General features: G+C 38.4%; 1 protein-coding gene across 1 annotated transcript; it reads left to right on the plus strand.

Annotated features, from left to right (window-relative positions):
* The first annotated feature begins 3,579 nt into the window (after window positions 1-3,579).
* On the plus strand, window positions 3,580-25,708 carry LOC148481545 (alcohol dehydrogenase 1-like). Its single transcript, XM_088453274.1, has 9 exons — window positions 3,580-3,631; window positions 12,342-12,443; window positions 13,015-13,156; window positions 19,525-19,612; window positions 22,319-22,538; window positions 23,153-23,413; window positions 23,767-23,902; window positions 24,544-24,682; window positions 25,476-25,708. Exons 1-9 carry the CDS (start codon window positions 3,614-3,616, stop codon window positions 25,513-25,515), a joined length of 1,146 nt encoding a protein of 381 aa, XP_088309400.1. The 5' UTR covers window positions 3,580-3,613; the 3' UTR covers window positions 25,516-25,708.
* The last annotated feature ends 428 nt before the right edge of the window (window positions 25,709-26,136 follow it).

Consider the following 26,136-nt stretch of genomic DNA (forward strand, 5'->3'; position numbering starts at 1 on the left):
TTTTACTCTTTACTGTTTCAACTACGCCGGGAGACCGGTGCCCAGCATCCAGATTGAACTGATGCCAGGCTCCAGCTGCGGACAGCTGCGTGGGGGGGAGGGTTATGTTAGGGGCTCCTGGGGGGGACTTAGGGTTAGGCACCCCCCCGGGAGGTTGGAGTTAGACTAGTGGGAGGGAGGGTTAGGGTTAGGCACCCCCGGGGGGAGGTTAGAGTTAGGCACCCCCAGGGGGACTTAGGTTTAGGCAGCGGTGAAGGGGGGGTTAGGTTTAGGCACTTAGAGGGGGGATTAGGGTTTGGGACAGTGGGAGGTTAGGGTTAGGCACCCTAAAGGAGGGTTAGGGGTAGAATTCGATTAGTTTATACTTACCTTTACCTTTAGGGCGATCGGGATTTCTTCCTCTGTCGGGCTGGCGTTGCCGGGATTTGAACCGTGGGCCATGCAGCCAGCTGTAAATCATACTGAATGCCACAGAAGCCTTCACGGATCTCACTGATCTGTGAAGGCTTATGTATAACTCAGAACTATTAATGCTAGTCACATTAAAAGGTCCAAGTTTTCATAGGAGAAAACTCACCGCGACTCAAACTCACAAGTTTGCAGGCTATTACATTTGTGAGCCAAACTGGGGCCTTAAAATGTGCAAGAAGGTCTGAGTTTGTCTCATACAAAAAAACTTACACCATATTACAACTCGCCCAGTATGTCACCTGAAGCATTTGCAAAAAAATTTCAAAATACACTTTAAAAAAAAAGCTCTGTCCATCGAAAAGTATGGATGGACCAGGTACCGGAAGGTTCAACCCCACCTAAAAACTCACATTTGTCAATGCAGTAATGACCTCACAGATGGAGCGGTACACTGGCCACTCATTGGTTGTACTATGCACTGCACTTTGGAGAATGGTGAGATTTGAGCAAAGTTAAGCTTTTAGCAATTTTGGTGAAATGAGAGGTATTTTATGCAATGTGCACTTTTTTTCAATAAGTTTGACAGAACAATGTTGAATATTGGACAGACAATTCAACATGATTTTGTAACTGAAAATACATAATTGTTACCTACAGATTCAATCTTAGTTGTATGTGATTATATATTTTAACAATTTGGGGTCTAAGGGCCTGATTCAGAGCTGGGAATAGAGTGAGAAATAACACTTAACTATGTACCTGGACAAACCATGTTGCAATGCAAGGGGTGTAGATACATCATTTTTTTTTTTTTGCATGTAGGGTAACTACTGGCTGCTTTTACATGTAGCCCACAAATACTGCACAGTTTTATTATTACTCTACAATTTAGATGTCAGTTTGGACACCTCCCTCCCAAATCAAAATATCTCTGCACATTTTAAATCTGCCCCAACTGGAGTGCAGCATGGTTTCATCAAGATGATCAGTTGAGAGAGATATCTCTCTCTATTTCCAAAGCTGAATCAGGTCCAAAGCTTCTAACTGTAATTTTTTCAAACACGGCATGTAACATGATAGTTAGGAGCTAAGTGGCTGGTAGTTTATCAATCTCCAATGTTTCACTTTCCAGAGCTTAGTACATGTCCTCCTAAGTGAGATACAACCTGCCTAGGCATACTGCTTCTGAAGAGAAATTACCAATTTGTCTGAATCGTTACACTGTTACACAAATAAGGTAAGATCGTCCGCATACAGGGCCAGATTAAGGTCTATGGGGGCCCCTGGGCAACAAACATGTGGGGGCACCTATGAATAAAAGTTGTATATATATATATATATATATATATATATACACATGCATATATACACACACACGCATATATACACACATATATGTATATATATATATATATTTTATATATATATATATATATATATACATACATACACACACATCGGTGCTATCTGCCTGATGTCCAATACCCTCTGTAGTTGTGCCCCTTCTGCAATGCACCCTTTAGTTGTGCCCCTTCTGCAATGCCCCTATTTGTTGTGCCCCTTCTGCAATGCCCCAGTAGTTGTGCCCCTTCTCCATTGCCCCCCATAGTTGTGCCCCTTCTCCAATGCCTGCAGTAGTTGTGACCCTTCTCCAATACCCCCAGTAGTTGTGCCCCTTCTGCAATGCCCCCAGTTGTTGCGCCTCTTCTGCAATGCCCCAGTAGTTGTGCCCCTTCTGCAATGCACCCAGTTGCCCCTAGTAGTTGTGCACCTTCTCCAATGCCCCCAGTAGTTGTGCCCCTTCTCCCATGCCCCCCAGTAGTGGTGCCCCTTCTCCAATGCCCCCAGTGGTTGTAACCCTTCTCCAATGCCACCAGTAGTTGTGCACCTTCGGCAATGCCCCTTGTAGTTGTGCCTCTTCTCCAATGCCCCAAGTAGTTGTTATCCTTCTCCAGTGCCACCTGTAGTTGTGCCCCTTTCTCAATGCCCCCAGTAGTTGTGGCCCTTCTGCAATGCCCCCAGTAGTTGTGCCTCTTCTCCAATTCCCCCTGTAGTTGTGCCCCTTCTATAATGCTCCATGTAGTTGTGGCCCTTCTGCAATGCCCCCAGTAGTTGTGCCACTTCTCCAATGCCCAAAGAAGTTGTGCCCCTTCTGCAAATGCCCACAGTTGTAGTGCCTATTCTCCAATGCCCCCTGTAGTTGTGCTCCTTTTTCAATGCCCCCTGTCATTGTGCCCCTTTTCCGATGCCCCCAGTAGTTGTGCCTCTCCTCCAATGCCCCTGTAGTTGTGCCCCTTGTTCAATACCCTCTGCCCCTGTAATTGTGTCCCTCCTCTGATGCATCCAATAGTTGTGCCCCCTACAATGCCCCAGTAGTTGTGCCTATTCTCCAATGCCCCCTGTAGTCGTACCCCCTAAAGTAGTGCCCCCAGTACTAGCTCCCCCTCCCTGCTCACACCCCTGTGAAAAAACCTACTTGTCTTTACTCCACGCCGTCAAGGCTCCCGAGTCCCGATGACACTGCAGCTGCCGCCTGGATCTAACTGAATCCAGTAGAGGCACACAGGCACCTCTCATCGCGGGTGATTTCATGGCAGTACCCGCACTGCATCCCTGGGAACGCTGACCTCTGAAGCAATCAGAGGATTCAGCGGCCACCATTCCCATATACCTTAAGTAAGTTGGTTGTGATCTACCGGCAGGAGCACCGCGAGCTTCTAGTAGATCGCGATCAACCTTTTCACTGGGCCTTATCTGGGGCATGTGGCCAGGAGTCGGGGACAGTGTGTGGGGGCCCACTGTCACCCTGCTTATAATCCGGCCCTGGCTGCATATACGGTAGTATATATACTAAAGTAGAATTTGTATAAAGCAATTTGTAGGTGTAACACATAAATCCCTATGATCACAAATGACTTTGCTAATATCATAACATAACTCCTACTTTAGAGGGCATGATCAAGTACTGTATTTGTGTAAACTTGTGTGTTTGGCACACCTGGTAAAGCTGTTTGTTTTTTAATACTGAGGGCATTTGTATTTTTGCTGCCAAGCAATGGCTCTTTAAGGGGTGTATTCAAACATAGGGACAGTCCTATATAAACTGTGCCTATTTCACTCTCAATGCAGAAAGTTTTGACAGGCAGAAAAAACTTGGCCATCTTCCTCTTTCATTTACAGAACCCTTTGTAGCAGAACAAAAATGTCAACTGCTGGAAAGGTACGTTTCACATTCATTTGGTTTAACTAACTAAAAATATATGTATAGATAGTTATCTAGATGAGTTAGATATGTGTAAGAAAATGTTGCAGTTACTATACAGAACTGCAAAAACTATTTCACATTTATAATCTGAATGAACAATTTGTATTAAATATACTTTATGTCTTCATTTGTGTTCAATGTATTTTATTAACCATATTGTTCTGTGTTTTGGATGTGCATTAATTTGTGTGCTGTGTGAAAAGACCATCAAAATGTACAACCACATCCAATATACTGTACAATGCTTTGGTGATAAAAATTCCCCAACCAAATATTCAGACAGAAAACACCACAGGCAATGGTTGCTGAATATTGTAATCCTTGTATATGTTAAACATCCCAGCAAAGTTCCATTTTTAGTTTACGATGTTATATATCCAGTTATATATATATATATATATATATATATATATTTATATTTTAAAAAGTTCAGCAAGAATGAAAACGCTAAGGTGCTTTTATGAGGGAGGAATTTCACTTTTTTTGAAACTTCACTTTAAAGACCTTAAAATATGCTAGCACCCATTTTCAGGTACCCCAAATTTGCCAGGTCTACTTATTTTCTCCAAAACATACTGCTATATGCCATTCTTCACCACTTGTGGAAAGACTCTAATGAGAGTCAATTGTATCAACTTAAGTACCCCAAACAGTTTTATTAGGGCTAATCGGGCAGATCCCCAATGTTTCTGCATCTTTTTGGGGGTTCAGGCTGATTTCCCCGATTCTGACACCACTTTCCGCCTGTTCTGACTTCGCTTGTCGCCGTTTTCGCATCTTTTTTACAATTGAATACGGCGAATATCGGGGACGCGCACGATAAGTTTCCGCGGCCAAAAGACGCGATGTAGGCGAAAACTCCGGCAGGCGAAACTTTATTGCGGGTGCAAAAATACGCCCCTTTGTATGGTAATGAAAATCTAGATATTAAAATATGATCAAAACATACACTTTAAAACGTATCGAATTAAATATGAATAAAACATATATAGTAGTTGTAACTATGTAATACATGTTTTAATCTGATCTTTTATTTTACAATATGTCGATAGATTTTATTCACAGTCTAAAACTGTCCATGTACATTGTTAGAAAAAGTAGAACCTGTAGACACAAAAGTGAAAATATTAAAAAAGAGATGGATAAAGCTAAATTATTAATGAATTAATAAAGTACAACTAACTGAGAATAGCAAATTAACTTTCAATAAAATCTCTATAGTTGTCTATTTTTTTTATATAAGTGGAAGTAATAGCCACAAGGCAAATATATAATATATTGCATGTAAAATGTCTGTTCAATTTAACTGTTATGCATGTATGGGTGTAACTGATTGATATCTATTTAGCAATTACATTATTCATTGTTTAATACTGTACATAAATATCTACGTCACTTTCTGTAATCTCTGTGGATGTTATAATAGAAATAATTTCATACTAAGGAGATGCCTTGACACATTTTTTAAACATAGATATGAAGAATTAATTAGGTCATACTTTATTACTTGTATATGAACAGCAAAAACAAAAGATGTCAAGAATACAAATAAATACATCATTATGTAAACTAGTAAAATGAGAAATTTGGAAGAAATTATTTACTATTACTGCAGTTCCTTAACTTTCAACTCTAGGGAGTATATTTAATAAAGTGTGGGTTTATAGAATTGGAGATGTTGCCCATACAGTAGCACTCAATCAGATTTTAGCTATTATATTCTAGAAGATGCTAGATAAATGATAGTAGAACCTGATGGTTGCTATGGACAACATATCCACTTCTATAAACCCGCACTTTAGTAAATATACCCCTAGGCTCTCTGAGCCCAGTAACAGCATATCTGCATGTGAGGACAGCTGCATTATTCAGGGATGAATGGTCTTGTTATACTATAAAAAATTTGATTACAACTTAGACTGACTTGTGTATGATAAAATAAGGTATATTAAAAATGTTTCTGTTAGTAGGACCCATGTTGTGAAACACTGAAAAGAAATGTTTATACATTAGACAAAACATATTTGATAAATTACAATGTAGTCATTATAATTAAAGCTAATTAATTAGATTGTTTTGTTCAGTTTATCATTTAGATGAGATAATTTATTGCAGTACTAGTGATGGTAATAAGTCACTGTTAACTACTCCATTTATCCCATTGCCTGTGTAATGTGTCTGTGCATATGATAAAATGATCATGTATACTTTACCTGATAAATATAGCACAAACTCTAAGGGGGAGATTCAATTGTTAGCTCTGGCAGCGGTGAGTGCTAGGCACCCGATGGAGCAAATAAATTGTTGCTTCCTTTCAGACACAAACAGTCGCCGGTACTGATATTTCTGCTTGCTATCTCCTGAGGTTTAGATGGGTTTAGCCCTTTTACGTGGTTAAACACAGTCTAATTGGGCATGCAACAAGTGTGATAATTAATGGGTGCCTAAAATCAATTGAATTGTAACATTGGGCACCCATTAATTAGCACATCTTAAAAAACAACTGAATCACCCCCTTAATATACTTAATGCTAAAAGAATAGTTACTAGTGATTCCTTTAATATATGCTAGATACGGTGATGTGTGCCCCTGCAATGCCATATGAGCATCACACAGACACACACACACACACTATCATACACATGCTACAGTACCATCAGGATTGCTGGATCATGGATTGTAGACATTGTTGTGGGTCTGTAGACATAACACAAGATAGAAAAATCAAATAATCCTGCTTTTGCACAGTAGTATCTGTTAGAGGGTGCAGGCTCTTCCAATCATCACCAAAATAAAATATCACTATAAGGGTTATATTTACCAAGCAGTGGTAAGCCCTTTTTGTGTGATTTTCTGTTAAAAAGGGGGTTATGACTACTTTGTCCAATTTACAGAATGGGTTACCGCATATACATAAATGACTGCTCATTTGGTACCATGATTACCAGAACTTACTGCATTCCCATAGATAGTAAAGGGGATTGCAGACTGGCATCAATTCACAGAACTGTTAAAAGTTTACAGTACAGATGTGTCCACGTGCATCATACCGTTGTGCCCTACAAGTCGCATTAAAGTTAACACGGAACGGGAGCGCCGTGAACCTAGGCACCACTGAGCATTTGTTCATGCGGCTTTTACTTTCAAATGCATCTTATTTGTAAAGTGATGTGAATAGGGCACACAAGCAGCTTTTGATGATTAAAATGATATGCGGCATGTCTATATTTCTGTTTGCAACTGCGGGTGTTTCTGCATGTGAAATACTACGCTACAGCGTCAGCGGCTGTGACACTGCAACGTAATATTATGCATGCAGATACACCCACAGTTGCAAACAGAAATATAGACATGCCGCATATCATTTTAATCATCAGAAGCTGCTTGTGTGCCCTATTCACATCACTTTGCGAATAATACGCATTTGCCAAGTCACGACACAGCATGGCATAATTAGAAGGGCTGTTTAATGTGCAAGGAAGTCAGATGTGTGTGGAAATATCTGTAGCTTATTACAGTTTAATGACTCCAGCTCAAGATGGTGGCGCTTACGATGTAGACACTGGAGAGTCAACATGCAGTGAAAAGCCCTGTTTCACACTCCGCCTGTGATGACAGGGCTTCACACCTCTTTGATCCATACACAGAAAGGGTTGACATGGAGAAATCACAGATTTCGCCAGCTGTGTCCCTAATTAGTGCAAATATCACTTCCTATTCACTAATATAGAAAAAAGTAATTCAAAGAACAATGGAAAGCTTAGCTTTACATTTCTCTTTTCCAAAAATGTTCACATTTCAGGATGGCGTAATAAAGGGAACCTTGCCCAGTGGTGGGAAAAGAGCAGGGGATATTAATATCTTCCTGTCTCTTCACCAGTCATTCTGCCTCCTGTTCAGTATATGTAATGCACTGGGCACTGCAATGGGTAACACATATCTGATAGATCTTTTAACCCATTGCTTTAACTCCATCTGAACAAATACCAAAAGCCCCATCCCCCCAATATAATATCTGACTCATTCACTCTTAACACTCTCTTCTTATACTTCTCTACTTTAGAAGTTTCTTACTTTCTCCTCTCTCTCCCCATATTCTATCTGCGGAATATCAGGTCTATTTTCTAAGCCTTGGATGGAAAGAATGTGAAGTGAGATAAAGTACCAGTCAATCAGCTCCTAGCCACCATGTCACAGACTGTATTTGAAAAATGACAGTTAGGAGCTGGTTGGTTGGTACTTTATCTCAGTTCACTTTATCTCCATCCAAGGCTTAGTAAATGGACCTCTATGTGTGCACTATATAAATAACTGGTGACTATTACCAGTCATTTGTATGGAATCTGTATGATTTACCGGTGGTGAACATCCCGACAGGTGCCGGTAAGTAGCTTAACCCTCCCCCTCTCCCCCCTCTAACCCTCCCCTGGTGGTGCCTAACCCTAACCTACCCTGGTGGTGCCTAATCTACCTCCCCTTCCCACAGCCTAACCCACTCCGGTTGGTTCCTAATCCTAACCCACCCAGGCAGGTCCCTAAACCTAACTCCCTCATCTCTGGGCTAACCCTAAATTGCATACTTACCTTGCCATTCACATTAGTCCATGCCCAAGTGGTAGCATATTCCCTACCATATGTACATGCACACACTTACACATTAGGGTTAATTTTTTGTCAGGAGCCAAATAGCCTACAAGTATATTTTTGGAATGTGTGAGGAACTGGAGTACACGGAGGAAACCCATGCAAGCACGGGGAGAATATACAAACTACACACAGTTAGGGTCATGGTGGGAATCAAACCCATGACCTCAGTGCTGTGAGGCAGTAATGCTAACCACAACACCATCCATACTGCCCAAGCTCAGCCACAGCAAACATGATGCTACTACTTAGGGGTCTATTTATCAAGCAGTGAAAAGAGTGGAGAAGTGAACCAGTGGAGAAGTTGCCCATAGCAACCAATCAGCTTTCCAGTAGCATTTATTAAGTACAGTCTATAAAATAAGAGATAGGAGCTGATTGGTTGCTATGAGCAACTTCTCCACTTGTCCACTACTCCACGCTTTTCACTGCTTGATAAATAGACCCCTTAATATCTAAGCACCAGTCAGGGAACAGAATGGAGGGACAGGCATTTTTTCATAATAATAAAAAAGAATATAAAGTATATACTCGAGTATAAGCCGAGTTTTTCAGCACAAAAAATGTGCTGAAAAAGTACCCCCCCGGCTTATACTCGAGTCAAGTGTAGCGCTGACCGGACGGGCACTACCAGGGGGCGATTACTACAGGGGGCGCTACCAAGGGGCATTATCAGGGGGCGATTACTACAGGGGGCACTAAAAGGGGGGATTACTACAGGGGGCACTAAAAGGGGGGATTACCACTGGGGGAACTACCAGGGGAGGATTACTACAGGGGGCACTACCAGTGGGGGATTACTACAGGGGGCACTAAAAGGGGAAATTACTACTGGGGGTACAACCAGGGGGGGATTACTACTGGAGGCACTGAAAGGGGGGATTACCACTGGGGGCACTACCAGGAGGGATTACTACTGGGGGCACAACCAGGGGGAATTACTACTGGGGGCACTACCAGCTGCTGCCATTTCCCACACTAGGCTTATACTCGAGTCAGTAAGTTTTCCCAGTTTTTTGGGGTAAAAGTAGGTACCTCGGCTTATATTCGGGTCGACTTATACTCGAGTATATACGGTAAACTAAAACACCTTGTTGTAGAGTCAGAGTAGGGCATCCCTATCGGCCAGGACACAGCAATATTCCCAGCATCTTTTTGAGCCCTCTGAAGTGGAGTTTGTCCACTGATTAATCCATACTACTCCCCACATCAGCCACCACTTCCACCATACTTGACAAGACATTATAATGCCAGAGAAGTCAAATATATTAGATAGTGTGAAATGGACATAATATAGGAGCAGAGGGGGGAGACATGCATGGTTTAAAAACTGCAGATCCAAGGAAGAGTGATTGGCACAAGTGTTTTGCTTCTTTTAATAGGCAATCCAGAAAAGTTTCATGAACTCTACTGCTGGAAAATTATGCTTACAGGGCTTTTGTGAGGGGGCACAGTTATTACAGATTACCTCAATGGGACTATCCTTTTGTCAATTGCAGTGGTAACTTGATTTGTACCACTGCACTACTAAATGTTAGTTAGCACTGTATTTAGGTGAGGTATGTACATATACCCTTAAATATGTAAAATTATCAGTAATCATAATTAGAGATGTGCGGTTCGGTTCTACAGAAATCCCAATCCATCCGAATTTCGTGAATCTGGGAAAATCTGAGTTGCGGTTCTAATCTCCTGAGGAGATCTGGGTAAATCCCGGTCGCGGTTCTGAACTTTATGTGGTTCGGAATTCGGATTTTAATCCGAATTTCGGGTTTTGAATTGCATAAATTACATGATTTTAGCTGTTTTTTAAAACTTTTTATCTATTTTTTATTTCAAAAATCCAGATCCAAAACCAAAACCAAAACACTTGAGGTTGGTTTGCAAAACCAAATCCAGATCCAAAACCTTGAAGGAGATACATTTCAAAACCAAAACCAAAACACGGGGGTCGGCGCGCATCCCTAATCATAATGTACTTTTGCATTTAGAACATTTGAAAAATATTTTAGAAGAATACCTAACTGATTATATATTGCACTTTCTACAGCAGTGTTTTAAAAATATCTTAATATTGTATATTACACATTTAACCTAAGTAACATGCGACCACCTTAGTGGAGGATATTCCCTCTAGGTGAGCCTTCTCCTATATAGTTGATATGTGCATCCTGACACTTCACCTGTTACAGCTATGCCTCCACTGCATTGCTCACATAGACTTCAGTCCTCCATCTGCTATTCCTTACAACTGCTAGAGCAACATAAAGTATCTCTATCCAGATATTCTACCCTAATATTTACTGTAACTCCAGATTGGATGACTAAGCAGACAACTGTACCAACAAACCCTAAAACCCTAAGTGCCGTTCCACCCAACTGCCACATTCACACCTGATATCAAGTTTTAAAGACCTTGCACTAGTACATTTTAAGAATTACAATATATATGTATGTTTAATTATTGTATTTTACTATGCAATAATTCCATGTGAATTGTGCACGTTTTTGTAAAAATTAATGCTTAATCTTATTTTATAGCAAATCTGTTAATAATTATGTGTACCAGTACAATGTAGAAATAAAACTGCAAATTGATCCACAAAATGGTTAACTTGGTTTATGCACGGTTAGACAAATTAGAAATTGGCATGTTAAAATATGTCTTGCTTTCAAATCTTCTGATGATATCATTTTGTGATATTTATTTTATATTTTAAGTTCTGTATATGTGAACCATATGTCATCATCCTTCCCCAAAATGTTTACAAAAGCTTGTAGAGCACTGTGAGAACAGTCAACACACAGTTCATACATTTTTTATATCAAATAGCTGCATTAAATGGAAGCTATTTACCACACATGCAGGAACAAGAAACCTTTTGTACAGTGTGCAGCCTTGTGCCAGCTTCACTGTTAGACCAGGCATGAAAACAAAAACTTGGAAAATAGGGTGGAGCAGCAAAGCTTTACTTTGTTTATGGATATTTCTGGCAGGCACACTGTCGCTAGTTGAGGTCAATTCAGGATACAACAAGAACAGAAGAGATATGCAAAGTTCAGCCCTTTATTTTCAATTTAGCAATTCTGTATGTTTACACCATGCCTATAAGGCCAAAAAGGTGTAAACCTCAAAGTGGTATAGCTCCCCAGTGTCCCTGAGTTTCACTGGAGTCTCAAGTTTTAAAAGTTTGAACTTTGAAAGTCCCTTCCCTGACATCATTCCATCTTCCTGGCTTTTCTAACTGATTAATAGCACTTTAACACTTAGGGGTCTCTCTACGCAGTGTCAGGAGATAAAGTGAAAAGTGATAAGAAAGTGATAAGGTGCCAGCCAATCAGCTCCCAAATGTCATTTTTCATACACAGCCTGTGAGATGACAGTTGGGAGCTGATTGGCTGGCACCTTATCACTTTCTTGTTACTTTTCACTCTGTCTCCTAACACTGCTTAGTATATAGACCCCTTAATGTTATTGATAAGTGCTCGGGATCCTGGTGATCAGATCTTGATGACGGCATCCCGACAGGGTTAGGATACCGACACCTGTCAGTCAGTATGCTAACCCTCCCCCTCTCCCTACCCAAACCCTCCCTCCCTGGTACCTGAACCTAACCTCCCCCCTAGTGCCTAAACCTAACCTCCCCTTCCTTGCACCATAAACTTAACTCTCCCCCTAGTGCATAACCCTAACCCCTAATCCTAACCCTCTCCCTAAACCCGCTACTTTCCTTCGGGATTCCAGTGGTTGAGATGCTGGCGCAGGAAGTCTGACAGGTGTGGGGATTCTGGTGCCAGCATTCTGACCTCTGGAATCCCATGTGTCGGGATATTGAACGTATCTCGTTTTCAACACCTGCCTGAAATGTATTGTTTATTCATTTCTTAATTATGTTTCAGACTTTATGGATTTTTCCAGTAGTTCTCGGTAAAAATAATATCACTAACCTTACACTTCTAAGGGCAATTAAATGATGAATGATTACAAATATAAATGACTTATTGCATACTTTGTTTTAGGTTATCAAGTGCAGGGCTGCAGTCGCCTATGAATTCAAAAAGCCATTTGTCATTGAGCAAATTGATGTTGCTCCACCAAAAGCCAATGAAATACGCATCAAGGTAACTTTTTTACTTTCATTATTATATTAATTTACTAACTAAAACAATTATAAACACCTTTTCATGGGCAGTATTTTAATAACACTGGAACATTGAAAATCACTTCTGCTTTCTGAGAATATCCTGGATAAATCACATACTGTATATATTTATAGCCATTAAAATTCATAATAGAAGTATTCAAAAATGTCAGAAAAATGTTAGACCGCAGGTATATTTAATTTAAATTTGAATACTACAATAATTATACATAGTTATTTCAACACTATTATTGTATTGCTTCATTTGTGATCATCTAATTGTTAAATTCGTCAGACTATAAATATATAAGAAAACAGATCATAAAACCACAAGCACTTAGGATCTGATTCAGGGCTGGGATCACACATCATTTTACACCTGGACAAACCAAATACATGGGATGCAAATACATTTTGTTTTCTGAATTAGCTCTTTAATGTTAAGGTGATCAGACCACCATTCACATCAATCTGGTTAAACTTACATTATACTGTAATTTTTTAAGCACATTCTAATGTGCAAAGAATAAATATTTCATATTTATTATCAGATTTATGCCAGTGGAATCTGTCACACTGATGACCATGCCTTAGGAGGTGGAATGGCTGGAATAACATTCCCCGTTATTTTGGGACACGAAGGAGCTGGAATTATTGAGAGTGTAGGAGAAGGAGTGACAAAATTTTGTCCAGGTAATTTTAAGAATGATTTTAATGTAGATAATTCAGAAAGATAATATAACTGTAAGATAAGTTTGCAAGCAGCTTCAGTCTTTTAACACATGCCTTGACCTGAAAGCTCCCACACACTTTGAAATCCAGACATGCAATTGGATGTAAAAACAAAAATGTACATGTGTTGATGGACCAATTGCATATTTGTATGAGCTGAACTAATTGATTTCAGTGTTTACTATTATAATAGGACATACACTTTAAGCCTACATTTTCGGATATTGTATCTTCTATACCAGCTGTCTATAATATTAGTGTTAGGGCTTTATCCTCTCTCCATTATGTACTTTTCCATCTGTCACTTGCCTACTTTCTTCAATGCTTGTATGTACATGTGTTGTACCCACTATCCTGATTGTTTTGTCTCCTGACTGATCGTTTATTTTCTTTTGGGTAATTGTTTCCTTATCTTTTTTTATTTTAAACAAAGTCATTTTAATGGGGAATACCAAAAGGATCACAAAATCCAAAACTGTATACAAAGCACATAATGCATTGAGACATAGACAAATCATACTTATTGACAAAAGCAAATGAAGAATAGTAACACAAGTACTTTTAAGTTAAATCCATCATCATGGCATAATGCAGTTAAGAAGTTAACACAGAAGGTATATAAAGTATGGTAGTTCAAATGCCACGCCGGAATCTTTGTATTATTAAAAGTAAAGAAATAATAAAATGTAAAAAAAAAATAAGAAAGAGAGTGGAGAAAAAAAAGTGAAAGAGGAGAGGGGGCAAGGGTGAATGGGGGGAGATGGGACAAGGAAATCAACGGAGTCCAGGAATAGAGAGGGCCTGAGATTGGAACCACCGAGCCCAAATTGTGTGATACTTAGCAATCACTTTATTTTGTATGCTAGTAATATATTCCATTTAGTTAATTTTAGCCACAAGGGTAGCCATTGAGGGTGGGTGGTGATCTTTCTAGTGTATATCTATGAGGGTTTAAACAGCATCACAAATGTGGATGATCAATTTATTTGGGTTTTGGAAATGCCAGTGAGTGAGGTGTTCAATTAGGCTGTCACGGACTCCAGGGTAAATCCGGTGCTGAGAGCCTGATTAATCACTTGGTGGACATGTTTACAAAAGAGGCTAATAGTGGGGCAGGCCCACCATACTGTACATGGAAGAATGTGCTTTCATCACAGAGTCACCAACACATTTTAGATGTGGCAGGGAAAGTAGCAAAGTTTGGTGGTTACTAAATGCCAGCGGGTATAAATTTTGCAGCAAGTTTCACGAATTGCTACGCTAATGGTTACGCGCAACCTAACTTCATCCCATTGGTCATCATCTAAAGACATAGTAAGGATTAATTCCCATAATAGTTCATAACAGTTCATGCAGTTCCCATGGAGGATAATCAGGAGCCAAAATAGAGTTATACTGTAGATTACCGAAATGTTCCCTTAATACCTCCTTCACACAGAAAAGTAAATTACCAGGTAAAGCACTTTTACCTGGTAATTTGCAGATCAACACAGGTTTTTTTTCTGTGTGAAAGGGTTAAAGGCGGGTCGAAAAAGGCAGGGTTGGAGACCCAGCATTTTCGACTGGGGTTGACCCTTTCACACAGAAAAAGAACCTGTGTTGATCTGCAAATTACTTGTTTTACCAGTAATTTCATTTTCTGTGGAAAGGGGGGTAAGTATTTAACTGGCAAACTCACTCGGCATTTAAATGCCGGGTAATAGCCGGGATAGCAGTATTATTTCCAATTGAATATAAACATAGGCACTCAAATGACATAGGAATGCGCAATGAAGAAGATTTAGTTTGAGAACGAGGGAAACTAATGATTTGAAGGTACTGAAACAGATATGAGGTGGAAGGCTAAGGCGTTCCTGAAAATGTGAAAATGATGAGGTGGCAAATTTGCCTTTAATGTGGATAAACCCATCTATACCATGGTGCTGATGTCATAGAGTTTCAACCTCGGGGGAATTAGGGTTGATCCCAAATTGGAGTCAGTAAAAAGGGGTAAGGGAAGAGATTATGGTTAGTATGCGTATTGTCCCATAACTGAAAAGTGAAGTTAGTTGTTGGAACTGAGGGCCTGATTCAGAGCCGCTCGTAAGCGGCCGCTCATTTGCTCCGAGCGATGTTTGCCCAACTGCGCATGCGCACGGATCGTAATACGCATGTGCGAACCAATGCGGCCGAAATTCGTTTGTTCGCTAAATAGCGAATGCCTGCTATTTTGAGTGACAGAATGAGGCGTATGTGGGTGGTAACAGGGGAAGGTGCTTGAAAACGGGGAGTGGAGATCCGAACGCAGGCACGCTTAAAGGTCAAAACGGGCGTTTTAAGGATGTGCATAATTAATACAGCAGCGTCATTGACCACATCACTGGGTTATTTTATAGCCAGAACTGCTCGCAAGATTGTGGTAGCAAAAACCAACCACAAGAATAGCGAGCAGTTCATACGCTGGTCGATGTACTCGATTAATCTAATAAATAGCGGACATGACGTAGGATGCGAGCGGCCAGGGGGCGTATTTTTTAAAAAAACGACCGCAAGTTTTGTTTGCTCATTCAGACATAGAGGCGTGAACAGACCGCAAAAAGCGAACGGTTCATTTGAATAGCCACCCCTATTTTCTGGACAAATGACCGCAAATAGCGTCCGGCTCTGAATCAGGGCCTAAGTATGTTGAGGCTGGTATACAATCCCTGGGAAGCCAAACCAAGGTACTAAGCGCACCTCCCTGAAGGAAGGAGTTCTCAATATTAACCCATTTTTTAACTGCAGGGGCAGTGCCAAGAAATGATTACGATGAAATGCTATGTAATAGCACTGCAGAATAGGAAGCCATAACCCACCCAAGACTGTACCTGTGCTAAGAATTGAACGCCTGATGCTTGGTTTATTAGCCACCCATATAAAGAGGTTGTTTGCTTTTTGCAAGGAGACTTGGGCCGTACATAGAACTACAACTGGGAAAGTCTTTAAAAGATATAATAAACTAGGAAGGAGGTTCATTTTAGGAAAGTTCACCCTACTAATTCAGTAGATATACATGCGATCCCAACTGACAAGGTCCCGTTATAGACTTTTAATCATAGGGACAAAATTAACCTAATAAAGGGAACCGTATGTTTTGGTGATGTAGACCCCAAGATATTTAATAGCAGAGGGTCTCCAAAGAAAAGGGAACTAAAAAGTCAATGTGGACTGTAATTGGGGGGGTACATGCAAGGCAAGAGCTTCCAATTTGGAGTTGTTAATTTTATATCCCGATAAAGAGCCATAGAGGGAAAGTTCCTGTTGGAGGCTAGGAAGGGATATCAATGTGTTGGAAAGCAGCAGAAAACATTGTCCACAAACAGGGACAGTTTATACTAATGGCATCTCACTGCAATCCCCTCAATTTACAAATTAGTTCAAATATGGGCTGCTAGGGGTTCAATATATAGAGCAAATATTAGGGATGATTATGGCCAAACTAGGCAGGTGCATTCACCAATGTAAAGCGAGGGGAGTAGATGCCATTTGTCAGAACCATAGAAGAGGGTTGCGATTAAAGGGCTCTAATTGCCTAATTTAAAGTGGCCATGGTACCCAAACAAGGATAAAGTAGAAAAGAATAAGGGCCTTGAAATATGATAAAATGCTTTTTTGGCATCAAACACCAGGATAACAGAGGGTATCTTAGAAGTTCAGTATTAATATGATGGAGCAAGTCTCGTGTCTTCTGAGGCCTGATGACCCAGTATGACGCCCACTTGATTAGGCTTGATCAAAGAGGCTTTCCTTGTCTTTTTTTTTAGGACCCAGTGTTCTCCTCACACCTGTATAATTTCCCAAATATTTTGCTTACAGTACATCCTGTGATCCCTTCAATGACTCTAGCATGCTCCCTGAGCCCTAACCTAGGTATATACCCTGCATCTCTTGCATGCCCCAGTATTCTTTCCCATATACAGTAACTTAATAGTTCTATGTTCTCCTTGTATTTTTCCTGACAACTAGATAATTCCTTATACATTTACCCCATATCTCTTGTCTGCCCTCTGTATTTACCCCAAATATTTTCTCTGCATTTGCATCATGATTGTCTGCCAAATAGATTTTCTTCATGTTTCTGTTCTTCTGTCTGTGTTTGCCTCATGTTTCTTTCCTGTTTCCTGTGTTCTTACTTGTAGCTCTTGTTTTTCCCCTTTATTTCTATGATTTCTATTCTGTGCAATCTGTATATGTCCTCTTTTACCCCTTTGTCTCTAGTATGATCTCTGCATTCATATGTTACTAGGCTGCCTCTAGTTATTTCCATGTCTTTTGTCTTCTCCATGTATTCATCGAATTCTCTTGTCTACCATCTGTATTCCCACTGCTCTTATACAGTATGCATTGTTTTTAATTAGATACCTTCTTACTTTCTGTATTTACTTTATGAATTGTGTCTAACCCTCAATTTGTTTCATATCAGCTGTTTCCAATGTATTTTTAAATGTTTTTGATCTGCTACCAGAATTTGACCAGTGTATTCAGTTTGCCATCTGTGTTATTCCTCATGACTTCCTGCATTCTCCCCTCTTCTCTTCTACCATTTGTTTTTCTCTCTGTATTTAGTCTAATAAGTTATAGTCATATAGGTACATCACACATAGATATAAATGTCTTTCATATAGGCCTGTCATACTATATAAGGTAGGAACATTACACAGAGAACTGTATATAGGTACCATTAGTGAAGTGCAAATGCCTTTCATATAGATGTCTTTGCATAGATGCCTTTGATATACTATAGTATTCGTTCTGAGTGGGAGGTCTGGGAAGAGTTGTGCCATGAATTACCTCTTGCACCACACTGTGTAATATTATTAAGCACATGGTTGATAGCAGTTTTCTGACACCACTATACAGACTTCAACAGAATTTTAGTTTTTCTCTAAAATCAACTTCTTCTCCCCCCTTGTTTACATGGAGAGTGAGTACATACACATCTAACCTTCTCATCTGTCCTTCAATATAAAGTGAAAATATATATACCTACCATACCTACTCAATCTTAATCTTATGCCTTATCCTTAGACCATTACTCAGTAAATATACTATACTTTCAAATTCCTCAAAATTTTGAGAGTAGAATGTGAGACCCTTGATTACTGTCATTAAATACATTTTTTGATGCAATTATTATTTGCAGTATTGTTTTGTTATATTTTTGTGTACTTTATTGATGCACATATTTGTTTAAATGTTTGTTCATGCTCATGCCTTATTATTTAAATACTGTACATACTGGTTAATAGTTATGACTTACTTACTCATATGTTATATTGATGATATACCAATCATGCCTTTTAGTGCCCCCAAGAAAAGAGTATGTGTTTCCTCTCTTTGATCAATCTGATTTACTTTAGGGGTGCACTGCTATCTCAGGACACATATTCTATCCTCATGTTGGTATTATGCAATCCTGTTAATTTGATGTGGCACTATTTTTTTTATTTCTGTTTAGTGCACCAATCCTCTCTTTCATACAGGCTTTTTTATAGTCATGTCTTACACAGGCCTTTATATATATGTCTTTCATATAGATTCCTAATTTTTACAATATAGATTCCTTTTATACAAGGAATTCCCACAGAAGTACTGTCCATTACATTACAAAGAATAGGTTGTCATCCAAGTAGCTGTGTGGAAACTCCCTGCCTTCTGTTGTTGGTCCTGGCTAGAAGCCCAGGTCTGAATAAACCACCATGTATGATGATTTAGCTTTTATTGTGTGTAGGTTATGCAGTGAGAATGTCTCCATTCCCAATGTCAACAATCACAATGTCAAAAGGTGAACAGAAGGTCAACATTGCGGATGTCAACATGGTTAAAATGTCAACTCCTGCAAAATCTACATTGTCATAATGTCAACATTTACATTATTCTTAGGGTTAGCATTTGGCTTATTGTTAGGGTCACCATTAGGGTTAGGGTTACCATTAGGGTTACCATTACAGTTAGGAACAGAATAACAGCAAAAGACAATGTCGACATAGTATCAGTGTTGACATTGAGACTATGTTGAAATTCTCATGTTGACATAATGAATGTCGACATTGTTTCTGTCAACAAAATATACCACATCTATGTGTAATTTAAATTACAACCTCTTCATGATCAATGATTCACAAAATGTTTTTATCAACTGGGGAATATACATTTGTATCAAAATAAAATAGTGATAACCTTTAAGTGTAGTCAATACAGTGAAAATGGGAGACAATGATGCTTATAGTTTTCATTTGTTTATTTGACAATGATGATTACATTATCATGAAACTAATGACTACATCTGCATATTTGTTCTTCTTCTTTAGGAGATCATGTCATCCCATTGTGTAGTCCAATGTGTATGAAGTGTAAAGCCTGTCTGCATGAAGGCAGCAACTTCTGTGAAAAAAATGAGTAAGTTTTTTTTAACTTTGTTGAATATTTACAAACAGTGAATTGTTTTTTAATACCAGTGCCCTCCCTGACTAATTTGGTGCACTAGGGAACATATTATCTGGTGTCCCTTTAATTTTAGCCAATCAATCTTACCACCAATCATTGTCATGACTGCTTGGCACCCCTCCTAACCAATGGTTCCTTAGGAATTAACTTATATGGCCTATTCCCGGGGCCAGCTCTATTTGATATTTTCAATCTTCTGAAACATTTTATTAGAAAAGTTGAATCACTTAACTGAAATTATGATGAAATGGGTATGTTTCCTTTGACTTTTAATAGGATTCCTGTCTTTTATGAGTTTTGTAAAATATACAGAACATGTACATTTTAGTAATGTTAAATTCATTGTTTTATATTTTGACTTTCTTCTAGTCTTTTTACCAATGTCTTTATATTATTTCACACATTTTGTTTTGGTAATGAAAGCACTCTGCTCTACATTAGATACAATTTCATCCAGTCCATGAACACATAATAAATAACACTACCACATGGAACATTCAGTAAGAGAACAGAAATAAATCAGGAAGATAATGGAGTGTATTTACTAACAATTTAAAGAGTTCTATACAAGTCAATAAATCAAAGCAAGTTGGTAGTGTAAAGCTACTTATATCAGTCATACAAGGGGATTTACGAGGGCGAGTTAAAAATTATTCACACTAAGGTTTTAGAATTTATTTTGTTTTTCAACATAATCTCCCTGCTTTTAATACACGTTGTCCATCTGTCAACAAGCTTTTGAATTCACTCAATAAATTTTTTGTAGGCTGAGTTTGCGAGCCGCGAATGCACCGCTGTCGTGGATTATTGCATAGGCAGAGCCATGGCTGATTTGCAAATGATTTGCCACATAATCCACTGTCACTCGTCTATCCAACAGAATCCCTTCACGTGCACGCTCAAAGTTCTCATCATTCGTGGATGTGGACGGGCATCCGGCTCTTTCTTCATGGCTGACACTTGTGTGACCTTCTATGAACTTCTCTCTCCATTCATACACACTTTTTTGTGACAAAACATTTTCTCTATACTGTGCACAAAGTCTTCAATAAATATCGGCACCAGACACACCCTCAGACCACAAAAAAACGAATAACTGCACGCTGCTCTTTCGTGCAAATCACAAGTAGGGCAGCCATTTTTTCTCTTACTGCAGTCACAAATGAACTGACATATAATGTTCAAACCTGCACAGCAGTGACTGGGGAGACAGAGACCTAGTACAGAAAGCATTGATAAGACAGTGCAGCCAACAGAAGTTTTAATAGAACTAGAGCGCGGATAATTTTTGACTCGTATTTAGTCAGTGGCTTGTAAAGGCCACTGCTTCCAAAATGTTTACTGTAAGGTCAAAATATAAAAGGGCAATGCCTTTAATAGCAAATCACAGAGTTTTTTTAGCCAAATTAAGCAATAAAAAATAGCAATTTTTAAGGATTTTTGGGGGGAATAAAATGTCAGATAAGTGGTTAATTATGGCTAGCACTCTTGATCCAAATAAGACTCAAGAACCCAAGGAAGGTACAATTTGCTTACCTGGCCCCATGCAACATATTACATTGTAACTGTTGTGATCAATGTTGACACACCAATGAGTTTATTATGTATTGCTCACAGTTAATTTCTATAGGCGTTTGTATGCCCACATTAACTGGCATTTCACTAGACAGTGAAAGCAAAATGGAAGTTTTGCTTTATTATCAAGGTCTGTGAACTAGAGGCATGATAGACCAAAACCCTAAGTGACCAAATGAGTAGCTGCTCACTTCCCCATCATCTGCTCACTCTAAGGCATCCTATCTGGCTCATTAATATAGTCAGTGGAAAGATACTTTCACAGCTAAACCTATTTATGCCAGGCTACTTAACAAGCTCAACTAAACTCTCAACCCATCTCCACCTTAATTTCTTTTCTTCATTTATAACCTCTTTCCTCACACTTCTCCAGGACATCTCCCACGCTCCTCCCACTTAATGGTTTCCTTGCCTCTCCATATCAGAGTCTAGCCTATCCCACCAACCTTAAAATGTTTTCTCAAAACTCAACTCTTCATACTTATCTAACCTATCCCATCCTAGATCTTTATGTCTTATGTACCTGCTCCATTCAACATACAGTATTCCTTTGTGTCCTATCTGTACCTACTGTCCCTCATTGCTCTAGAATGAAAGGTCTCACAGGCAGGGTCCTCACTAATCTATGTCTCATGTCTTTCCACTTTCCTTATGCCAGATTTGTTTACTCACATGCATGAAATCATGTCTGTATCCATAATAGCTGTAATTGTTAGCTCATTACCATCCATGTATGTGTTTCTGTATTATGCTTAAATTTAATTCATTTATAATATTATGTTTATTAGATTCATATATGTCATGTCTGTGAGATGATTGTCTAGCACTATGGAATATGTGGTGCCCCATAATTAAATGATTATTATTATGATGATGAAGATAATGATGACAGCTATTCTACCTCTTTATCAACATTGCTATTTATCAAGTCATTTCAAAACACTGGCCTTGTGTATTGCAGTAGTTGCTTCTCAGTAGATTGTAATTTGCAGTTTTTGGTACTTTCATTTTTACAAGCTGAAGATACAGTATAAGATTATCATAACCAAAAATAAAAGCACATAAACAGTGTTTGTTTTACAGTGTTGGAAAAAATGTTGGACTCATGCTTGACAAAACCAGCCGATTTTCTATTAATGGGAAACTGATCCACAACTTCATGTCTTCAAGCACATTTACTGAATTCACTGTTGTCGATCAATTTGCATGTGTTAAGATTGATAAAAGTGCTCCTCTGGATCAAGTGTGCCTGATTGGCTGTGGATTTTCCACTGGTTATGGATCAGTCATGAACATTGCACAAGTAAGCCTGGTCACACTTTATTTTATTTTTTTTAAAGAGGGTTAATTCTGTCTAACTTCACTGCTGTATACAGATATATACAATAGGTGTCACTGTTCTGCAAGTTGTGGGAATTATAAAACAATGCAGGTTGGTTATCATGTCTCCGACATGCACATTGGGAGCCACACATCCCAAAAGCTCCCGCTGTTGATAGAGGCATGACAGCAGAGAGTAGAACACACCACAGGATAGAGGCGGGCACAGAGGATGGGGGCGAGATTTGGTCTAAGCATAGGCATTCCCAGAACTGTCATGAGACAAATCTAAAACTACTAGTACATTTTTATTGTGTTTAAATTATTTATATTTTTCCTACTATAATTTTTATATAATATTTATACTGAATATCAAAATATATTGAAATCCTTACAATACTCTCCAATTTATAATTGGTAATAGAGTGATACAATAAGACCCGTTTAAAAAGAAACTTAAGTTCTGATAACTAATTTCTATATTTATGAATCATTGATATTTTTGTTGCATTGTTTAAGTGAATACTTTACATCACAATAAAATATAATCCTCCAATACGCCATATAGTGGAATTAACAAATTTCCTCCTGTGTTAGGTAAAGCCGAACAGCTCTTGTGTGGTGTTTGGTTTGGGTGGAATTGGCATGTCAGCTGTCATTGCCTGCAAACTATCTGGTGCTTCAAAGATTATTGGAGTAGACATCAACCCAAGCAAGTTCAGTAAAGCTAAAGAACTGGGATGTACAGAATGTGTGAATCCAAATGATTGTAAGGAACCCATTCATGAAGTTATTGTGAAAATGACAGATGGAGGAGCTGACTATGGATTTGAATGCATTGGAAAAGTTGATGTAATGGTAAGAAAAACTTTAATATACACATATGTACTGTATATTAATTTATACACAATGATAAGAGAATACTGTACAGGTATATACTAATGTGCCTACGCTGTACTTTTCAAGTACTAAAGGCTTTTTGTAGATTAGTACAGGTGTTTTCAAATTTTTTTAACATTTACTATACAGTTTTCTTTTAGTAACATTTGTTGTACAATCTTTCTGCAATCATTTTGTTATTTTGATATTTCTAAGGTGCAATGAGTACAGCCTTGTCCACTACAGAAGAACATATAACAATGCACTGTGCATCAGTTTGCAACCTCTTCTTTGGCTCTTCATTACAAACAACTTTCACTCTTTTCCCTTAGGCATCCATGATTCAGGCAACTCATTATTCCTATGGCGTTGCTACTATAGTTGGTGTTCCCAATTCAACTGACAGACTTATCGTAGATGTGATGTGGTTTCTAACTGGACGCACATTGCAATCAGGTTTTCTGGGAGGTACAGTAAACAATTTAGTTATCATATATTTTTTTCCTTGAAGCCCATCACTTGCAGTACTTTCATAGAGCTTGAAATGATACCCAAACCAGTCTGGCTATTGCCATAATTCAAGAATGCCTCTCCGTCCTTAATTAACATTTTGACACATCACATTGTGAGTGATAAATAATTTAAGTCACCAGGTAGGTGGTTTATGATTCATTCTAATATGTATGTTGTCGCACAAATACTAACCTATTTTTCTGCAATGACAGACTAAAATTGTAATCATACAGTATTCTCATGATCTCTCAGGCAGTTACTGTCAGAGGGGTCTATATAAGGTTTAGGGGTAGATGTACTAAGCCTTGGAGAGATATAAAGTGGAGAGAGATAAAGTACCTACCAATCAGCTAATTGCATTTTCAAACACAGCCAGTAAAGTGACAGTTAGGAGCTGATTGGTGGGTACTTTATCTATCTTTTTATTCCTTTAATCACTTCAGATGTTGTTGCAAAATGTAAAACCTAACTTTGCTTTGAACACTACTGAATGATATCAGTATTGTAAATTGAATTTAACATCCCCATTTTTTGTAAACTTCTGTTTAAATGTGTATTATAAAGAATATGACATATATTTTTGTTCTGTTCTGTAGATTATAAGGGACCTCTGGACTTCCCTGGTCTGGTACAGGACAACATGGTTGGAAAATTTGACCTTAATGAAATTGTGTCATACAGGCTGCCATTAGAAAAGATAAACGAGGGATTTGACCTCATGAGAAATGGAAAAACGTAAGTCGTTTGTTTACAATTACATTTCCTATTGGGATAAATTGTTAAACGTATAATTATCTGAATCAGATTTAGTTTTGAACTGAAAATTCTATTTTTATAGTCTTTACCACTAAGATCAATCACTGGTCACATTGTTAGTAAATTAGTAGTACATGAGTTATTTGGTATAGTTATATTACACATTACACTTTGTTATTATAACTATACCCGCCTTTTCTCTTCTTCATCTCTCTTGTACGCCATCTTAGTTTTCACATCCAGCAATGACACTGTAGACAATCTCTACACAGCGTTTTTAAGAAGTATAATTAACACATTTGTGCCCTAGCCCTTCCTTCACATAAAAACAGCTTGTTACATCATTTCAGAATCCTGTCACAAAAAGCTGTGTAAAAGCTTACCTTATCTTTCAAATAAATATTAACAATAACTACTGGCTATTACTATGGCAAGAGATATAATTGGAAAGCATGGTCCATTTTATAATTACATACGCTGCACAGTCTTGGCATAGCTATAAGATATTGAAACTTATAACATTTACAAACACACTCTACAAAAAAAAAAGAAACTGGGGAATGAGCTAGTGGGTTTAGGCTGCATAGTCAAAATTCCTATAAAAAAAACATACAGATAATTCTTTATCACTCCCCTGTCCTGTAATGTTTAATCAGAGAAGCAACTTTCTCCACATTCATCAACCCTTCTTTAAGTCGCAATGTAATATGATTATCATTTTAGAATTAACTAATATCTGAACTACTATTAAAACATTTTCTTCTCCCTACAGCATCCGTACAGTTCTGGTAATGGCCCAACAGAAATGCTAATCACCTGTCATGGAATGCTAATCACCTGTCATGGAATGCTAATCATTCTTCTTTCATTTTAATGTTACACATGCATCAAGTAAATTTTCATAGCTTTTTTTACATTTGGATTTGTACTTTCTGTTCTAGTTTTCAGTGATTTTTCTATATGGAAGAATCTAAAATAATTTGCTTTTAAGATTTTAAATGCACTTTCATAGACCTATAATAAAATATATTCTTTTGCTTTAAATGTAATGCTTACTGTATTGAATTACATATATCTAGCAATTTTTTTTATGTAGGTAAAACAATCAGAAAGATTAAGACTACATAAAGGTCCTAGGCAAGACACTAAGACACTGTCTAAAAACTGGCCACACACTAGACCAACTTACATTTAACCATCCAACTAGTTGATTGGTTGGAATGAAAATCTGGTAAGGTATGAAAGCAAATGACAATTAGCAATTTGCTCCCAAACACCGGAAAATGGACAAAAATTGTTGTTTGAACAAGTTGTTTAGATCAAACATTTAACAAACTTATCTGAACGACCACTTTCATCTGTTTTCTAGCATTTAGGAGCAAATTGCTGATCATCATTTACTCCCATATGATATTAGATTTTCATTCCAACCA

The sequence above is a fragment of the Taudactylus pleione genome, unplaced genomic scaffold (assembly GCF_031769625.1).
Source record: "Taudactylus pleione unplaced genomic scaffold, aTauple2 ptg000574l, whole genome shotgun sequence".
NCBI lineage: Eukaryota > Metazoa > Chordata > Amphibia > Anura > Myobatrachidae > Taudactylus > Taudactylus pleione.